Source organism: Accipiter gentilis, unplaced genomic scaffold, assembly GCF_929443795.1.
Source record: "Accipiter gentilis unplaced genomic scaffold, bAccGen1.1, whole genome shotgun sequence".
Classification (NCBI taxonomy): Eukaryota; Metazoa; Chordata; class Aves; order Accipitriformes; family Accipitridae; genus Astur; species Astur gentilis.
In genome coordinates, this window is record NW_026060914.1 from 226,049 (window position 1) to 246,630 (window position 20,582).

The 20,582-nt window shown below is 45.4% G+C and overlaps 1 protein-coding gene across 6 annotated transcripts in view; it reads left to right on the plus strand.

Moving 5' to 3' along the window:
- Window positions 1–18,300, plus strand: part of LOC126037102 (uncharacterized) — a 191,037-nt gene extending 172,737 nt beyond the window's left edge. The window contains exons 7-10 of one of the 6 annotated variants that reach the window (XR_007505498.1): window positions 16,654–16,766; window positions 17,096–17,207; window positions 17,537–17,648; window positions 17,978–18,058. Coding sequence is in view for 3 of the 6 variants with exons in the window: in XM_049797318.1 (XP_049653275.1) it covers window positions 16,654–16,766; window positions 17,978–18,195 (331 nt within the window). In the remaining 3 variants the exon portion in view is untranslated. Of the gene's footprint in view, window positions 1–16,653; window positions 16,767–17,095; window positions 17,208–17,536; window positions 17,649–17,977 lie in introns of those variants that run through there. The other 5 variants (XM_049797319.1, XR_007505500.1, XR_007505499.1 and 2 more) reach the window with 5 other exon arrangements.
- Window positions 18,301–20,582: the final 2,282 nt, after the last annotated feature.

Consider the following 20,582-nt stretch of genomic DNA (forward strand, 5'->3'; position numbering starts at 1 on the left):
TCTATACATACAATAATGGATAAAACGTAGATGCATTCCACCTACACGCTTATGCAGGCAAACACTCGTGAGTTACAAGCCACTGTATGAACCAGCTTACGGAGCGCTTAACAAAGCCAGTGATTCCCTGGCACACCTGAAGACCAGAAAAACATTCACCAAAATAAAGTTAGGGACATGCTCTTTTTTTTTTTTTTTTTTTTTAAACTGTAACGTGTACTAAGACAGCAAGGTCACTTTTCCAGCATCATTCATACACACATATGCCCCAGAAGCTACCTGAAATTACCTTGTGTAATGGAATTGTCTGGAAAGCTCAGCTTAAAGTAGCTGAGCTCAGTGACTGATTGATTTACAGGTACAGAAAATAAATGCATGCAGCATTTTAACAATGCTGACTTACCAGTGTTATGTTATTTCCATTTAGCAAAATCTGGTCTAGCTTTGTGATTCTTCTGCCCTCAGACGGAGTCTCACTGAAGCAGCGTTAAAAACAAATAAGTAAGCACACATAACCAGGGACAACAGTTCCAGTTTTGATTACAGAATAAATCTCTACATTAAGATGGCAGTTGTTGGAACTAAGAAATGAATTGGCCACGCTGCAGCCTGATCTTGACAAATTGACCGCCTGGATAAAGCAAGCTATCTGGCAACTAAAAAGATCCATTGTACTTTTCTGCTCAGTACACCTAAAGATACAGATTTCACCCTCGAAATCTCGGCAATTTCTTGAATACCACCAACACTCAGAACAGGTTTCAAATAGCAACGTGGCAGGACAAAGTAATAAATGCTTATCCTTAAGTCTGCTAACTCTCTAAGCCTTTGCCTAGACCTTAAGGAAATGTAAAAACAAACAAACTACTGGAAAGTTCAACACACAATCCACGCAAAGTTAAGGCTATCAAGTAGGAACCGGATTACAAGTATAAGTCATGCAACAGCTACTCTATAACATGGATGTCCTGAACAGATCCTCCTCTACAGTTTAAGTCCAAGGTACAAACCATTCAGCTGGCAAGTATTCCAAAAATATAAAACCTCTTTGCTTACAGAGCTTACACAGTATTTTTCCCCAGGAAACCAAATGTTCAAGAGGAACAGGAGGCAGAAACAACATTTACAATTCTGTAACGTCTTCTAGCACCGTATCTGAAAATCCAGTTTCAAGGAAAATAAGGCCCCGAATTTAAAAATAAAACTATTTCCAGTTATTTCCATGTCACACTGAGCTGTGATTTTACCTGTAAAACAAAAAAATCAGAACAAGACAACTGATCCATACAAAAAAGGCTCTCCTATCCGGCTCTCTTTCAAATGCTGGCATTTTCTGTGACTTGGATTTTGCCTGTTATTATGAGATCATTACATCACCTATCACACAAGTGTAGCTTTGTTGTCTTTGAAAGAAAAGCTGCTAGACAATATACAACACAAAGTTAGACAAGCGAGGGCAGTACACAGGGATTTCACAGGCACTCTGGAATTGGGCACCCGACTTGAATTCCTGGCTTTGAAAACCTCTCTCCAAATGACTTACCGTCTTTCACTAAGATCCAGCAGCAGTTCTCTCCTGTGCCTCATGCTCTTCTGTAGCCAGCCAAAGCCCACGGAGCTGCACTGTAAGCTTGAAGGCCAGTGTGCCAGCTGCGTGTCCTATTTCTGTCACCTAGTTCTTATGTACCGTTTCTTGCTAATCAAAAGGCCCAGTGAATCCTCCTCACACATCACACTTGAGGTAGTACATCCAAGCATTATTTCTGCCGCGCTACATTTGCACGGATTAGCTGCTGAACCCTCCAGATGATGTACTGCTTTTCAAGAAGGGTGTAGTATAACTGGTGAGGGTCTACAGTAAGTCCAAGAGGGTGCTCAACGATGTACAGGAGTCTGACTTCAAAGCATAAATTGAAAAACAGCCTCTTAACCTAGAAAGGGCAATACTGAAGAGAAAGAACAATGTTTAAACTCTAAAAGGTAGCTATAAGGAAGAACTTTTCTGTGCATCCACTGCACACAGTTACACGGAATCATGGGGCTTAAATTACAACCTGAAAAACTTAGGGTATGTGGCAATCTTTGCAACAGTAGTAACAATTACAGGAAATGTTTAAGAATAAATTAGGCAAGCGTTTGTCAAGAATGGTACAGAAAGTTGATCATTCACCTCTAGAATGAGAGCAACACTAGACTATCTTCAAAGGTTCTTCTTTCCCCACTGCTGTCCCTCTCCGTATTTCTACCCTCAAACACAAGCATCATCCCCAGCTCTGCACTTACAATTCTATCTGCATATGCACATGTCTAGAGATGCACATTTATTTCTTCGTTACACACAGCTGAAGGAGACTACTCAGAGGTAAGCCAATTTACATAAACAGCTTTTGAAAGTTAAACACCTCAGCTTCTTGCAAAACGTCAGCCCAACAGAACACCGTCAGCCCAACAGAACACCGGGAGCGGTATGTAAATCCTTATGCCAAAACTGCATTCTCTTAAATCTTATGAAAACCATCTCTAATATAAAGCCTGACTTGTCCATTTTCTGACACTCCCCTTCTCTGTCATCAAGGTACTTATTAAGACAGTAAAACAACTGACGGGGTAAACACCATAACTAGCACAATAGCTGACTTCCGTAGCAGTTGCATATCAGGTCTGAAGAAATGTGAGTTTAGTAGGTAGATACACATTCAGAAATGCACAAGAACTGAAAGGAGTAATCTGTAACTGGTAGACTAAGAACACTGCAATAGCATGCAATGTAAATCAACATGCACCTATAGGGAAGGGAAGTACAGAAACATTCTTCTGGATTGAAAAAAAAAAAAAATATACGCAGCAATGGTAGGAAAAGGTACTTGGAACGTGCCACTTTCAATCCACTGAAACAATGTCTGCAACAGCAGTAAGAACACTGGCAAACTACCTTCTCTGTTCCACAGGGCCTTGAAACCCATACGCATTGTCTGTTGCCAGTTGCCCTTAGGAAACAAAGGCGCTGCGATCAGTAGAAGCGTGTAGAACACCGAAAATGAAACTTTTGAGTATGTCACATGCAAGATCCTCATTCTCCGTACAGTCTACAAGGTTACACAATTGTAAAATACTTTGTAAGAATGAGAATCCTGACGTTTGCCTTGGATTAAAAAAGTTTTAAAACTCCGTTTTGAGTTTTTTTTCCAAGGGTTTTAGAAATAAAAGCATCTTGGTAAAGTGATTTTCACACACTGCACAGACACAAGCAGTGTTTCTCCCACTGCGAGAGGAGTATCAAAATACTCTTATCTAATATGTTATAGACAAAAGTGACCAAGGTCACAGGAGAATCTGTACTTTCCCACTGATTACAAGGAACGGGCCAGCTGCTTTGTGCCTCCTATGCAGCTGGAGCATGCAGTTGCCTGGTAACTTGTTCCGACCTATTGCATCTTAATCACATATCCATGGAGGAATACCAAGCTGACCGCTTAGGTTTATCAGCCAAAACAGTTTACAGCAACGCAATAGTTTAGAGCAATTCAGGAAGTTTAACACTGAATTTAGGTATGCGCTTATATGGTTTGACGAACAGAACTTTTATAAATGAAAGGGAAACAACAGGTGACTTTAGAGCATACAAAAGGTATAGTCTACAAACCAAATATCAATTATTAGCAATGTTTCCCTGTTCAAAGGGCATCACTTAATGTCTCAGACTCAACAAGCATGAACTGACAGACTGTTATGATTTGAAAATTTTAAAAAAGTTCTAATAGTGTGCCCAAAACAGAGCTGTTTCAGTGTTCAGGCTAGACTCGTCGTCTCCAGTAAATACATATCTTAATTCTAACACAGGATAAAAACCGATTTATAAATTTCCTCTTGTAAAAATGAAACTGTTCCAATCACCCTGTTCACTCCTATTTAAGATATTAAATAGGGCAAATCAGAAGTAACTTGAACCAATCCCTCCCACCCAGCTATAAACCAGGACCATATACAGCCCTTGCAGACTACACAAGACCCTGTCTCATTCCAGCCATATCATTAGCACAAGCTGTGCAAACCCATGCAGATCAACAGGTTTTCCAGGCATAAAAGCAGACTCCAACAGCAGTTAAGCCACTTCTTACAACTGACAATGTCATACTTCCATCACTGATTATAGCACAAGAACAAGAGAGAATGGGTCTTTATTGTCCTTCATGAACTTGAGGGGCTGCAAGAAACCAGTGAAGTTACAAGCCTGGATTCTGTAATGTCGCTATCAGCATAATTTTCAGATCAAAGATCCGGCCTCCTGTTACGATCATCAAACATAATTTTGAGTTCAGGGGACAGGTCATCACAACACTATGTTAGGTAGAGTATAAAACCTTATCATCAGATTCTCAGCTAGTTTAAGTCAATGTATTCTGTGTGTTCCGCTGAAGTCAACGAAACTAAACACACTATCATAGGAAAAAGATATTTCAGCACGCCTCAGACCTGGAAAACTATCTTGAAAAATGCCCGTAACTTTTAACACAAATTCTCTGCACTTCCCACGATCTCTCAACAGCGAGCAGTAGTAAGACCCTAACAGTTACTTGCAACCTATTTCTTGCATAGCATTCATTTTTATTTTAATTTTAAAAGGGGCAACTAATAAATAAGATTTTTGCAGCTACTCACAAAAATCAATAAGCAAAGACATTTGTTCCAAGACTTAAATTTCTTGTATAATTTAAAAAACTAGCAAAGCTCTGTAAAGTAAAATAGATACATTTACCTACTAATGTAGGAAACTACAGACAAACTTCAGGAAATGACCAAAGGTGCAGAGGATAGGCTAATGCCTATTAGCATTAGGTAGAAAAACAAGGTAGAAAAGGTAGAAATGCCTATTAGCATTAAGGTAGAAGAAGAAGAAGAACAACAACAACAACAACAAAAAACCCCCAGAAGTTCTACAGAAAAATGAGTGAGCAGCCCACAGCACTGGCAGACAACAGATTTTTTTATCCCCGCTTCCTCCACCCCTTCTTCTTACCCCCCCACCCCCGTTTTTTTTTAAAGGAAATAATTATTCTATTCTGAAACATATTGCCAGTGATGCAGTTGAAGCCAAAAGTTTAAATGAGTTCAGGAGAGAATTAACCGAATTCTAACACATGTGCCAACACAACTGCTATAAAAAGCATCTGCATCATGGTGAAATGCAAACAGCTACTCTGAGAACGACACATTATTATTCACTAAATTTGCCTTTTACCCTGTTGTATAGTTACTAATGTTGAAAAGAGTCACTGCTGTGCAAGAAACTAAAACTTACAGCGCTTTATGCTCGGAGAGAACTGTGGCCCATCAGCTCGTGGCTGTGAAGTCTTACAACTTAACACGTTGCAGTTGCACACCAGCAAGTTCTGAGGTGGACTGCCGACTGTATTCAATAGTCACAGCTTATGTAGGAGGATATGATAAACTTGACTTATTTGCCTTTAACCGATGCTCCAAATATTTTAAAGTCGTTCTTAAAGCAGGTTACTGGTTTGATTACCCTTCATACAAAATCCTCCTTCAAATGGAGGTTTCTCTTCTCTTCTTTTCAGATTTAAGGCATGAACAGAAACCACACCTGCATCATCACTGAAATCAGTGCCTATTTTTCAATCAACTTTAGCAGCAGCATCAGAATTCGTCCTCAAGTACCGTTCATAAAGCAAATGCTTCATTCTTCAAAACTTTTTTTAGCAAAGGTTAGTAATGCTGTACCACAGACTCTCACGCCCAGCCACACATGTTCTTCCCGAGACTGTTACGCAGCTTAGTATTTTAAAAATCGCCATCCTAACTGCGTACCTGATACTACTGGTTCTCCCCTTTTTAAAGTCTGATGTTAAGGAAAAGCTGCAAGTCCTACAAAACCAGGCAGACTTGCTTGTTCATGCCAAAGAGAAAAAGGTTAAGCATTATTAAAAAATAAGACTATTGCCTACCTTTAAGTATCCATAAAGCTATCAACATGAACCGTATGGTGGCCTGTTAGCATCGCTATTTGAACACGGGCATGCAAAATGTCCTTCAGTTAAATTCCAAACTCTATGAAGTAATTGGTGGGCAATTCCCCAAGGATAAAACGTCTATCAAAAGCCAACAGTAAGCCAGAAATCTCTTTCCGTTTCATAGGGTAAAAAAAAATAAATACAGTGAATCCTGAAAAAAGAAATAGATATTAGACAGGGAACGCCTATATACTTATAGGGCAAGTAATAAAACATTTAGTGTTTTGATTTTATTTTTTTTTATGTCATCACAATAGTTAGACAAACATGGAAACATTTGCAACAGCAATACTTGGGTCACTTTAAAATCTTGGTAACACTGAAATACAGGGCAGCGAAAGCTAATGATGTGGGGAGGGGACTTTAGGCCTTATTATTTTCAGACACATTCACACACACACACACACATATATCTATATACACACGCGCACTCCACAACTCCAAAGAGCTATCTTAACTATGTCTGCCAGTAAACGGAAATAGTAGGCAGAAAGGAACCATATCTATACTAAGACAGTTAGCTGCGCCGTAAAACTGAAGATCACTGCAACCAGTGCCATCTTAAAGAAGAAAAAACAACCACCACCAACAACCACCAAAAAACCTGAAAGGAACCATCACTGTGCATGTCATAAGCATGAAGTTATTTTAACCTGATGACTACTCTGCTCTATACTTTAAGCATCATGAAGTTTTTATGTATTTTTAAAGTCTAAGGTTATTATTTTAAATGGCCTACTTGTAGTGGCAGCCCAAGTAGCATTCTGGAGAACACCACAGTGCCCACAACTTCTACAGGTCAGTGCAGTCTGATCAAGCACTACATTTCTAGGGGAGGAAAACAAAAAACCACTACCGCTCATTTATTCAATTGAAAAGCTTATTACCTGTACCTTCCAAAGCAACAGGCTACAGGAACACTGAATGCAAAGTAAACCAGACCCATCTGGAATAATCTGACATCTCAGCTCCAAGTTACACATCTTTCATTTAGTATTTGAAGGGATTAACAGCATTTGGATGCACAGAAACTGTCTTTACAGTGAAGTCTGCAGACCTCCGAGTCACAAGTTAAAAATGTCTTCCTAAATTATAACAATATTAGCACTTCCTCTGAAAGGAGTGAAAAAAACACAACCAGGGAAGGAGGAAAGTGACACAACACCAAGGGTTTTTTTCCCAGAGATTACAAAATCCTGAGAGAACAAGATGCTTGTGCTATCAGAATAAAAATCCCCAAAGAAACAAAAGAGTTTACCTTTCCCTTGGAAAAGTTACTTTTGAGTCAAGATCTGCTCTTTTTCTCTCCCAAGCATGAAATCTCTCTTCAGCTTAAGACTCTCTTCTACTGCAGTAGAAATTTAGTGCACATGCTGGAACCTGGACAGAATCTTATTTAAAAAAACAAACAATACAATAGTACTACAGTGGCTAGAAATCTTTTACGTATTCTGATGAAAAGACTCAACTTATTTCTAGGAAATAAAGTGTTTGGGGCCAAAGCCAACACATGATGTTCATGTAAGGTTAAATTTTTATTATTTTTTTTCTTTTTTTAAATTGATATATTGAAAAAAGCTGGAGAAGGAAGCAGGGACAGAAATGAAAAACCATTCAGGGAGTCAGTGGTATAGACTGTCAGCACGCAACCTAAATATTGTAATTGCAGATCACATAGTCAGAACAAGCCAGTCAAAAGTAGCACACTCCCTGGGAGAGGGGCAGGAGTCTCTTCCCCCTTGTCTTTCAAGCCAAGACCCAACTAGCAGAAGGCAGCTTTTCTGTCAGATAAAGCAAGGCAAAAGGATCATGTACAGCAACTTCCTTGCAGCCTCTTGCTCCTGAGCACCCTTCTTCACCTCTTTTCTTTCTTTCTCTCTTTCTTCTGGTGATGGGAAGGCAAAGCATGTTCTGTTCCTGTGAGCCCATACTGCTTGTCCCTACAGTCACAGCAGGCACCTGTGATTCCTCTCCGAAGACATTTACGCATAGAAATCAGTTGAGTGGTGTGTTACGGAAGCATAAGCTGCAGTGGACGTGATTTTGAATCAGTTATTGTTTTGCCCATCACGACAAAATAAAACCAGCAATTTCTTACTTTATAGAAATCCTCCTAAAGTAGTAGTTGCCCCCAATCATTGTCAAGTTTTTGTATCACAGGAGAACAAATGCAGCCAAAAGAACATCTTCTCTAAAATGACCACTCCGAACTGCACAAGCAGGCAGGCACAGGCAGCTCCCGATTTAATTAAGCGTATGTACACAGCACCACTTAGTGGTGCAAGCGGAGTCACCGCTGATAGGAATGAGAAGCTTGAACACCAACCTTCCCTCCCCGGCCCCCTGGACACTGCAGCCTGATCTTGACAAATTGACCGCCTGGATAAAGAAAGCTATCTGGCAACTAAAAAGATCCATTGTACTTTTCTGCTCAGTACACCTAAAGATACAGATTCACCCTCTAAATCTTGGCCAATTTCTTGAATACCACCAACACTCAGAACGGGTTTCAAATGGCAACGTGGCAGGACAAAGTAATAAATACTTATCCTTAAGTCTGCTAACTTTCTAAACCTTTGCCTAGACCTTAAGGAAATGTAAAAACAAACAAACTACTGCAAAGTTCAACACGCAATCCACGCAAAGTTAAGGCTATCAAGTAGGAACCTGATTACGAGTATAAATCATGCAATAGCTACTCTATGACATGGATGTCCTGAACAGATCATCCTCTACAGTGTAAGTCCAAGGTACAAACCCATCAGCACCTCCTTCCCTCTCTGTATCGCTGTGGTTACCTGCTCTGTGCCCAGAGCCAAAAAGAATCCCGACGTTGGAGTTACTGTTCCTTTTATGCCCAGCCCCATACTTCTTTCCCGACGGAGAGGTGACGCACCTGATTTGAGGTGGAGTGCAGACAACCTTCTCATCTAGTGCTGGGCAGTTTATTTGTCCCACAAACAAACCCCAGGAAAGAGAATGCACAGTTGGACGGGTGCACTTGAGATTTTGACCACGCGGTAGCACCGTTAACTGCTGAAAGAGCAGGACTCTCTGGCGCTCCGTGCCCATGTCACGATTGCCCTCACGTCCCCAGTCTGCACCCAGCTCCTCCAGGGTGTGCAGAGGGGCTTCCAGCCCTGGCTCAGCAGGCGTCCACATAAGATCCCCCAGCCAAGAGGGGGGTGTATGCTCACCTGCCACATCGATACCGTGGGTACATTAAAAGCCACCCCCCAACCCTTTCCCCAGGAGTGATTGGGGGAGGCTCTTCAGTCATCTGGCTGTAAACCCCCTCCCCCTCAGGGAGGCCAACATCCAGGCATGCCTTGCTCTAACTCCCCAAATCCACTGCCCTCCGAGGAATAAAACGCGTCTGGGCCACTCCCCCGGCTCTAATCTGCAGATATGCCTGGCTTCCCAGAAGTAGGCTGAGAAAGCCAGCATTAAGGCACTCCTTCCCACGCCCAGATCCACAAAATCCTCAGAAAAAAGAAGAAAAATAGCCACTTCACTGCAGCATGAAGTAAATAAACGTGGGGGACACAGGAGGCCAGTTCTCCTGGGGTCAATGGAAAGGAGGGCTAGATGCAACATATCTGAGGATTTTCCATGTGCACAGCTGAAACAGCCATGCCTCAAGCAGGGATGCGTCCCATTTATGGCAGTTCCTCCCCACTTCTCATCCCCAAAAGACAAACTCGGGCCTCTGCCTTCTCCGTGTGTAGCTCCCCACTCCCTTCAGCATGGAGCTGCGAGGCTCGGGGTTTGTGGAGAACCACAGGTGGGAAACCGAGGCTACTAATGGTGACCACAGAGAACAGACCAGCTCGGAGGGGGCGAGGAGGGCTGATGCACAATTTCTACGTTTGAATTTGTTGGGAACTTGGTGGGAGTCACAAGCTTGCAAGCCACAACCCACAAGCTTGCAAGGCACAACCCCAGCTATCCAGGACATGGGCTTCCCAAGATCACAAACCTCCGGGGACGGGGACGGCGCCTGCGCCGGCGAGCGAACGCCGGGCTGCCCCAACGCGAAGCACGGCGCATGCGCCCGGGAGGCGCGTCCGCACGGCTGGTCGGGGAGCGGGCGCAGCGGGAAGCCCGCGGAAAACCACGCGAAACCGGCAACGCTCCCGAGTCTGACCTGGTCGGACTCCGGGGGCCGCGAGGACTACGCCGCGCCCGAGAGCCACGCTGCTGCCCGGCCGCCGAGTCCGCGAAAACTACAGCTCCCGGCATGCCCCGGGAGGCAGCCTGCCCTGCTGCCTGACGCCGAGGGGACGCCGCTTCCGTTCCCCCCCACCTCCCCACGCCGGCGCAGCGGCAGTTCCCGCCGAGCCCCCAGCGCCGCTCCGGGTAGCTCCGGCACGGCGCGGCCCCGCTGCCGCTCCGTGCGTGCAACACGGACCCCGCCGTCCTCCTCGGGGCTTTCCCCGGGACCCGCCGGCCGACTACGCAGCCCCGCCACGGGGCCCGGTGAGCCCCCACCCCCGCGCGCCCGTTCTCTCAGCCGCCCTGTCAGCGCCCCCCCCCACCCCCGCGCGCCCGTTCTCTCAGCCGCCCTGTCAGCGCCCCCCCCCACCCCCGCGCGCCCGTTCTCTCAGCCGCCCTGTCAGCGCCCCCCCCACCCCCGCGCGCCCGTTCTCTCAGCCGCCCTGTCAGCGCCCCCCCCCACCCCCGCGCGCCCGTTCTCTCAGCCGCCCTGTCAGCGCCCCGCCCCCCACCCCCGCGCGCACGTTCTCTCAGCCGCCCTGTGAGCCCCCAGGGCTCCCCCTCGGCCTCGGCACCCCCACCGCCCCCGGGGCACCCCCGCCTCCGACGTTCGCGCTCCGAGGGGCGCCCGGCCCCGCTCACCTTCTCCCTCGGGGCAGCCGCAGCCCGGTCACTGCTCAGCTCCGCTCCTGCCTGGGCTCCCGGCGGCCCCTCCCCCGGCAGCCCCTCCCCTTGCCAGGGAGGGGGCGTCGCCATCAGCCTCTCACTGCCCGCACCTGCGGCTCCTCCAGCCCCGGCCCGCAGCTGTGGTACCGAAACCCGCAACCAAACCCCTCACCACCAAGGTGAAGTGAAGCAGCAGGCACTGCCTTGACTGAGTGACAGATGTCAAGAGTCATCTGATGTGGAAGAGGTGTTAACTGGGGTCAAAATACAGATTTTAATACCCATCTTATTTTAGTTCTAAGACTTGGCGATTGCCAGGTATCATCTTTTCAATTTCCCCAGGTCCACCCGCGAGCGAGGCCACAAGGGAGATTTCTTCCAGAGAGAGGATAGAGTTATTAAGTCTCAAGACCACGATTTGCTTTTCTCCTTCATGAAGAGGTGAGTGGGTCATATAGCATCACTAGTCACCCAAGCAGTTAAGCCTGAACTTTTCACCTGTCCTTTAATGCTGTCAACTCCAAGCTAAATTTTTCCCGTTATTAAGAGGGGACCAAAGATCATGTGAAGTATTATTATCCTTTCTACAAATACACCCCCATCTTGGAGCTTTAGCTACTAGAGAAGGTCTTGGGAGTTTGGGGTCAGAGGAGCTAGCTGCAAGTACAAACTTTCATACAGCTCTGTTTAGGATGTGTGATGTTTCTCTGGTTGTCTAAACCGGTCTAAATTTCCACAGATGGTCCCAACTCTGGGTGGCTCTAACAAGGATCCTGGAACTCCAGTAAGTTCTAAACATCGTTTTATATTTTAAACATGATCCCAAGTTCCTTTTTGCACTTGTCTCTACGGTTTTGGCAGCTGACAGCCCCGAGGGATGCTTGTACAAGTTTCTCCCGAAGGGCGAGTAAATTAATTCTTTTGTCCGTGAGGTGGATGGTTTGGTAACGTTATAATTCACAACGCTATAATTCCTTCTTTCAAATTTAAAAAAAATAATTGCCTTTTAAATCCATCCAATTTAATCTGCTAAAATGATTCTCGTTGTTCTACCTCTTTTCTCAAGTTTTGGTTAAATTCAATGTCAGTATTCTCCACGGAACTAGATTTTCATCTGACTTTGGAATCGGAAAGGCAGGCTGTTACCGAGGTTAAATTCTGTGTCTTTACAAAACTTTGAATCAGTTACAAAACTAGATTATTTTTTTTAATTCAAATTACAAAACCGGTTAATATCAAGATGAATAGTTCAAACAATAATTGTTTCATTTTGTTTATCTCATGTTTAGAACCCCTCAAAAAAAACACATACACCCTCTAAACACACAAAAAGATTATTGCCCTCGACAATATTCCTAATAGCAACCCCAACATTATAAACTTTACACAACTGTTTTCCCAAATAGATAACGTGAAACTTACTTATAGATTTTCTGTTTTAAAGGGACAGTTTCTTTAGACTTCCAGTTTCTTGTTGGGTGCTTGCTTTATTCTCGAATAATGAAGCCAAGGTTCTTCTCCCAGACCTTTACTGCTACAAGTGTTGTTAAAATGACTCGATACGGTCCTTTCCACTTCTCGGTGATTTTATATATATTCAGTCTCCTGGTCGGAAGGGATGCGCTGCTACGTCCAGTTCTAAGGGTCCAGCTGTGGAGACATACTGACAAAGTTCTTGAAAAGAATTGCTTAAAGAAATCATAACACCTTTTAAAAACATATCTCCAAAGGCACTCAAGATACTCAGAACACAGGACTCTTGATATGGTCTTTCATACAACATTTCCTAAAGACTTGGCTTTTCTTTCTCTTCTGGCTATACTCCGATTCTTAATAGAGCCACGGGTAACGCTTTAACCCATGTGAGGAGTGAGGTTTCCTGACAAATTTTACTCGACAGTTGCTTAAGGATATAGTTCATTCTCTCTCTCTCTCTCTCTGCCCACACACTTGCTTGTGGTCTATGTGGGGTGTGATAGTCTCAATCCATAGATAATACTTGGCTCAACTTGTCTCATAATCTTTGCTATAAAATGAGGGCCATTGTCAGATGACATTCTTACAGGCACCCCATATTTTGGTATTATCTCTTTGAGCAAGACTTTGACTACTTCCCTTGCTTTGTTGGTGCGACAAGGGAAAGCCTTGGGCCACCCAGTAAAGATATCAACTAAAACTAGGACATATCCTTATTTTCAAGGCAATTCTATAAAATCAATTTGCTAATATTCTTCTAAAAAATTTCCTTATTTAATAATCCCAAAGATGATCTTATTACTGGTTCGGGGATAATTTTACATATACATTTCACATCCACTTATAATTGTTTAAACAATCTTTGTCATATTTCGCTTTCTGTTTCCCAGTATACTCTGTGATGTTCAATGGGGCATTTTCTCTTATTATTGTGGGTGGGACTATTATTCGACCTGTCGGTGTTACAGCCTATCCTGTTTCATTTTGTTAGCCTGCAATCTAATAATTAATTCTTCATCTTTTTCATTATAATTTGGAGTTTCTTTAGGCAATTTTATACCTTTCTCTGGAACTAGTGCTAGGATGCCTTTTTCTGCAGCCTCTTCAGCAGCTTTATCAGCCAGTCGGTTACCTGCGTTAGGACCGGTCTTACCTAACGGATGTGCTTTACAGTGCATCATCGTGACTGCTGTTGGTTTTTGAATGCTTTCTAACAATTTCAGTATTTGTTCTGCGTGCTGAACGGCGGTTCCTGGTGCAGATAACAGTCCTCTTTCTCCCCGTATCGCTCCATGCGCACGTACCACTCCAAAAGCATACTTTGAGTCTGTCCAAGTGTTGACTCGCTTTCCTTGACTTAGTTCCAGAGCTCGAGTAAGAGCTATCAATTCAGCCTTTTGGGCAGAGATCATCGAAGGCAAAGTTGGCAACGCAAGTACCTCCTCAGTAGTTATTGTCTATCTCGATAAAATGTTTTCCTTCACAGATGGAACCGCTTCCGTCGGCATATAGTTCCCAATCTGTTTCTTCTAGTGGCACATCTCAGAGATCCAGTCAGCTGGAGTAAACTCTTTCGATTGCCTGCAAGCAGTCACGTTCCAGTTCTCCTTTAACTCGGTCAGTTGTTGAAAACGCAACAGGGTTAACGGCGGTAGTAGTTTTTAGGTAAACATCATCTTGTTCCAGCAACAACACCACTTGGTATTTCAGCATTCTGCTAGGGGATAACCAGTGCCCCCCTTTCCGTTTTAGCACAACAGTTATCATATGGGAAACGTACAGTAATCCTTTCTCCTCAGGCGAACTTACGAGCTTCCTGGATCAGTAGCACAGTTGCAGCGACGGCTCTCGGACGACCAGAGCATCCCAGACTCACGTTATCCAATCGCTTCGAGAAGTAGGCCACAGCTCGCCCACTTGGCCCTAAATATTGGGCCAGGATACCCAGAGTTCTACCTCTTCTTTCACGAGCAGAAAGTTCAAGTGTCTCTTGTGAGATCTGGCAGACGCTAGGGCTGGCACCCCTATTACAGCCTGTTTCAATTCTTGGAAGGTAGCTTTCTCGGCATCGGTCCAATCCGTCGTTTGAGGTTTTGAGCTGCTCCTATAAAGGTCAGGCCAGCAAGCCACAGTTTATAATCTACAGGTGACACCACTCGACCATTCCCGGAAATGCTTGTCATTCATTTTTTTAGTCTTAGGTTCGGGGAGACGACACATTGCCTCTTTTCTCTCAGTTCCCAATTGTCTCTGTCCTTTTAGGATTTTAAAACTCAAATTTAAGTTTCTTCTTTCTGGGTTATTTGGGTTTTTTTCTTTTGACACTCGATATCTACTGATTCCCAAAAAGTTCAAAAAGTTAAGAGTTAACTTTGTGCATTGTTCTTCCGTCTCAGCTACCATTAACAGATCGTCCATATATTTCAGCAAGATTTCTTGATTATTTTCTTTCTTCCAAATCTCTAATTCTCGTGCCAATTGATTTCCAAAAATGGTAAGACTATTCTTAAAGCCTTGAGGGAAGACTGTCCACGTATATCGTGTTTTTCTCCCAGTCTCAGGATTTTCCCATTCCAAAGCAAAAACCTCTTGACTATTGGGATCCAAGGGAATATAGAAAAAGGCATCTTTTCGGTCCAACACTGTGAACCATTCTCATTTCTCCGTTAGGGTTGTTAACAAAGTATAAGGATTTGCTACGACCGGATGAATACCTTGTACTATTTGATTTATTGCTCTGAGGAGGTCTTGAACTAATCTATCATCTTTTTCATCAGCCTTTTAAAAGGCAAGATCGGGGTGTTATATCTGGATTCACATTCTATTAACAATTTGTATCTTAAAAATTTTTGTATTACCATTACTAACTCTTTCCGACTTTCCGGTTTTAGGGGGTATTGTTTCATTCTTACCGGATTCGATCCTGGCTTTAAATCAACTCTCACAGGTTCTGCTTTTTGGATTTACCGGGAACTTCCCAGTCCAGACGACTGGAATGACAGCATTACACTTGGACCGGTATAATCTTCTGCTTTTGGTAAACATCCTGTTAACAACAAAGCCGCTGCTTCGATACGTTTAGTTTCTGGAATTAAAATTTTAAGCTCTCCATTTTTAAATTTAATTTCTGCCTCTAAGTTCTCAAATAGACCTCTCCTTAACAGGAGTTTAGGAGAATTTGGCACATACAAAAACTGCCGAGTGACCCATTGCTTTCCTAATTTCATTGTTAAAGATTTAAAGAAGGGTCTAGTTTCTCGTTCACTTGTTGCACCAACACCACCAATTTCTTCAAAACTTAACTCTCCCTCTGAGGTATTTAAAACTGAAAAGGTGACTCTAGTGTCAACTCAAATTCAATTTTCTGTTCTCCCAGTTTAGCTGTAACCAGAGGTTCTGCTGGGAGACTCCCCTCCGGTCCCCGTCCGATACGTTCACTTAAAAAGAACAAATCTACATATGGCACTTTATTCCATTTACTCTCTCTCCTACAAAACAACAGTAATTGCAATATAGTATTGTAACTCAAAGTTCTGTTTGTTTACCATTTTTCCTGCAGTTCACCCCAACGTGCCAATAAACATCCCAGCGGTGATGTTTCTGGTAACTTTTCATCAGCAGTTCTATTTCCTGCACTCTTATTCTTAAACAATTTTGCTAATGCCATTATACTTATATACATTCAAATACCAAATACCAAACAAATGCAAACGACAGCTGTCCCAAATAATACACAAAGTCCAACCCAGCAATAGCTTTCGCTTATGACTTACGGGCAGACGCCTAGGCTTCCACTGCAGACGGCTACCCTCCAAGCCCCAACCCTGGGAAGCTTTCGCCGCGCCTCACGGGCAGGCTTTCCAAACAAATTCCAAAGAAGCAGCGCCTTAGCTTTTTTCCAGGGAGCGCTGCGAGGAGCTTTGCGTGTCGAGGGTGACGGTTCTCCCCGAGAATACCTCGGTGCCAGCCGGAGCTCGATCGACACGCCATCTCGTCCAGTCTCACTCGCAAGGTCCCATTTGGGTCGCCAAAACCGTTACCGAAATCCAGAATAAAACTCCTTAACGCCAACGTGAAGTTAAGAAGCAGGCACTTTGTTTATCGCAGCGCTGGGGACACGGGAACCTCTGTCCTCCGGGATTCCCTGTGATTCCTTGCAGACGTCTCCTAGCATCTTTTGGCCTTTTCTTATAAGGACCGGAGATCCCAGGTAGCAGCCCCAGACTTGTCTAATGATGCTACCCTAGATGATTCTTCTCTTTTGCAGGAAGCTCTCTTCTCCGGGATCGACCCAAGACTCCTCCCAGGCGTCATCCCAGAATGTTTTGACCTCTGCGTTCGGGACCGGAGATCCCAGCTACCTGCTCCAGACTCCTCCAAGTAAGTAGCTCAAGACATTTTTCTTCTCCTGTAGAGAAATCTCTCAACTCCGACAGGCATCTGAGACTCCTCCCAGGCATCTCCCACAGTCTTCTATCCTCTGCTTTAACTACCTAAGGGGTCAGGTAGAAGCCCCAGACTCCTCCAAGGAAGCTACCGTTGAGGTTTTTTTCTTTTTTGGAGGAACCTCTGCCATCCGGGATCCCCTGTGATTCCATCCAGACGTCTCCTAGCGTCTTTTGGCCTTTTCTTATAAGGACCGGAGATCCCAGGTAGCAGCCCCAGACTTGACTAACGAGGCTACCCTAGATGATTCTTCTCTTTTGCAGGAAGCTCTCTTCTCCAGGATCGACCAAGACTCCTCCCAGGGGTCATCCCAGAACGTTTTGACCTCTGCGTTCGGGACCGGAGATCCCATCTACCTGCCCCAGACTCCTCCAAGTAAGTAGCTCGAGACATTTTTGTTCTCCTGTAGAGAAATCTCTCAACTCCGACAGGCACCTGAGACTCCTCCCAGGCATCTCCCAGAGTCTTCTGTCCTCTGCTTTACCTACCTAAGGGGTCAGGTAGAAGCCCCAGACTCCTCCAAGGAAGCTACCGTTGAGGTTTTTTTCTTTTTTGGAGGAACCTCTGCCGTCCGGGATCCCCTGTGATTCCATCCAGACGTCTCCTAGCGTCTTTTGGCCTTTTCTTATAAGGACCGGAGATCCCAGGTAGCAGCCCCAGACTTGACTAACGAGGCTACCCTAGATGATTCTTCTCTTTTGCAGGAAGCTCTCTTCTCCAGGATCGACCAAGACTCCTCCCAGGGGTCATCCCAGAACGTTTTGACCTCTGCGTTCGGGACCGGAGATCCCATCTACCTGCCCCAGACTCCTCCAAGTAAGTAGCTCAAGACATTTTTGTTCTCCTGTAGAGAAATCTCTCAACTCCGACAGGCACCTGAGACTCCTCCCAGGCATCTCCCACAGTCTTCTGTCCTCTGCTTTACCTACCTAAGGGGTCAGGTAGAAGCCCCAGACTCCTCCAAGGAAGCTACCGTTGAGGTTTTTTTCTTTTTTGGAGGAACCTGTGCCCTCCGGGATCCCCTGTGATTCCTTCCAGACGTCTCCTAGCGTCTTTTGGCCTTTTCTTATAAGGACCGGAGATCCCAGGTAGCAGCCCCAGACTTGACCAATGAGGCTACCCTAGATGATTCTTCTCTTTTGCAGGAAGCTCTCTTCTCCGGGATCGACCCAAGACTCCAAGACAAGCAGGTGAAGGAAGCCTTGCTGAAGCTTTAGAGAAGGAAGAGGGTCTTTCATTCCGTCTAGCTGGCGCTCTAGGCTTTCACCTGTCTCCTGTCTTTCTGCTCTTTCTTCTTGAGCTCTTGGGGTATTTGTCACGGAAGGTTAAGTGGTTAAAAGTGTCCTGGTTTCAGCTTGGATAGAGTTAACTGTCTTCCTAGTAGCTGGTACAGTGCTATGTTTTGAGTTCAGTATGCAAAGAACCTTGATAACACTGATGTTTGCAGTTGTTGCCGAGGAGTGTTTAGATAAAGTCAAGGATTTTTCAGCTTCTCATGCCCAGCCAGCGAGAAAGCTGGAGGGGCACAAGAACTTGGCACAGGACACAGCCAGGGCACCTGACCCAAACTGGCCAACAGGGTATTCCATACCATGCGACATCCCATCTAGTATAGGAACTGGGGAGTGGGGGGGGGAATCGCTGCTCGGGGACTAGCTGGGTGTGAATGGTGGGTGGTGAGCGATTGCACTGCGCATCATTTGTACATTCCGATCCTTTTGTTATTGCTGTTGTCATTTTATTAGTATTATCATTATTAGTTTCTTCCTTTCTGTTCTATTAAACCGTGCTTATCTCAACCCACGAGTTTTACTTCTTTTTCCGGATTTTCTCCCCCATCCCACTGGGTGGGGGGGGAGTGAGTGAGCGGCTGGGTGGTGCTTAGTTGCTGGCTGGGGTTAAACCATGATAGAGACAGAGTCACAGCAGCACAGAATGGATGCTGAAAGAGACCTCTAGAGATCATCCAGCCCACCTCGGCTGCTTGAGCAGGGCCAGCTGCAGCAGGCTGTGAGTCTGCTTCTCGAAGGTTCTATTGGCTGCGTTGCTCCCAGGTTGTGGAGCTCGCATGGGAAATGGGCAATGAAGAGGGATGAAGTTTCCAGGCACTTTCTGGCCGGTGCAGTGATTTTTTCTACTCTTAAAAACTCAGTTGGGCTCAGCACAGCAAGGAGCCACAGCAAGGTCTTCAGTGCCTGCACTGGAAACTCTGCGTATACTCCGGCCAGGGAGCACCGCAGACACCCTTCCCTCCATGGGCCCCCAGTTTCCAAGAGAGCCCATGCCTCCAGCGGGTCCCAAGCGCCCTACCCAGGCAGGAGCACGGCACAGACCAGTGCGTTTAAAGCTTCTCCCGGAGGAGCCCGTGCAGCCCGAGTCGTTGAAGAGGGCGGTAGCTGGGAGCCTTGTGGAGGATGTCCTGAGGAGGTGTGTGGCTCCAGGGCCACAGAGCCCCCAGGCAGCTCCCCCAGGCAGAGAATAAAGAGTTTGCTCCCAAGGGCTTGCTTGTGCCTACATTTATTGATGCCAGGCCATACTGTGTCTGGGTGTTTTCCCTGCAAAGTTTTCCCTCGTCTTCCTCCCTCCTACAGCCTCGGTCAGGCCAAGACCCAGTTCTACAGGGAATCTTAAGTAGGGACGAGAAAAGGAGTCAATGTTTCTGCCTTGTTTAGAAAGCTTTGTGGCTGGGCTATTGGAGGGGCTGGTCCAGCTCTGTAAAGCTGTACTCATGCCTTCTGTGAGTCCCATAGGTGGGCGCTGTTGAAGGCTGCGCCTTGTTCTGTGTGTTTATTCTCTCGTCCCCTCACGACCTCCTGATGGGCCTTGGGGTTCCTACCCAGGCCCGTTGGTAGTCCTGTGTCGCGGTAGAGACGGACACGACAAGTAACAGATCATGCAAAATGGCTCCTTTATTGTTCTAACACACCTTTTTATCCCCTACTTCAGAGTATGTGTTAGTAGATGATTGGTTTAGTTAGTAACGGTTCTTCTTATCGCTATCTTGTTTTTGTACCGCTCTTCTCGGATCTTCCCAGACTTTCAAGGATACACTACAAGCTGCTCAAGGTCGCGCTGTTCTCGAACTGTCAGGCATTTTGTAGACCCGTTGCATCCCCCGACAGTCCTGTCTGTGTCGCAACAAGGGACTGGCCTTCAAAATGAGGCTTTGGGCCCTAAGAGAAGGGTTTGGAGCATAAAAATGAGGGTTTGGAAACTCAGGATGTGGCTTGGACCCTGAAAACGACTGGCTGGATCCTAAAAATGAGGCTTTGGAGACTGAAAATGGGAGTTCGGCAACTAAAAAAGTGGCCTTGGGCTCTAAAAAGGAGACTTTGCCAACTGCAAGGGAGCCCGTGGACCCTCAAAATGGGGGTTTGGAGCCTGAAATGGGGCTCTGGAAGCCAAAACTAAGACTTTGGGAAGGGAAAACGAGGCTTTCTGCCCTGTAAGTGTAACTTTGGAGCCTAAAAGCGTGGCTTTGTGCCTTAAAGCTGAGGGTTTAAACCCTCCAAGTGAAACTGCGGGCCCTAAAGAACAGCTATGGGTCATAAAAGGCCAAATGGTTTGGACCAGAACAATGAGGAGTTTGGCCCTCCAGATGAGGCTTTGGGCACTAAAAATGGTGGGGGAGATGCTACATGTGACCCTTTGGGCTCTGCAAAGGAGGGGAACCTATTGGTGTCGATAGGGCCCTAAGACATGAGGCTTTGGTCCCAAAGAGAGGGCTTGGGTCACTCCAGGGGAGGCCCT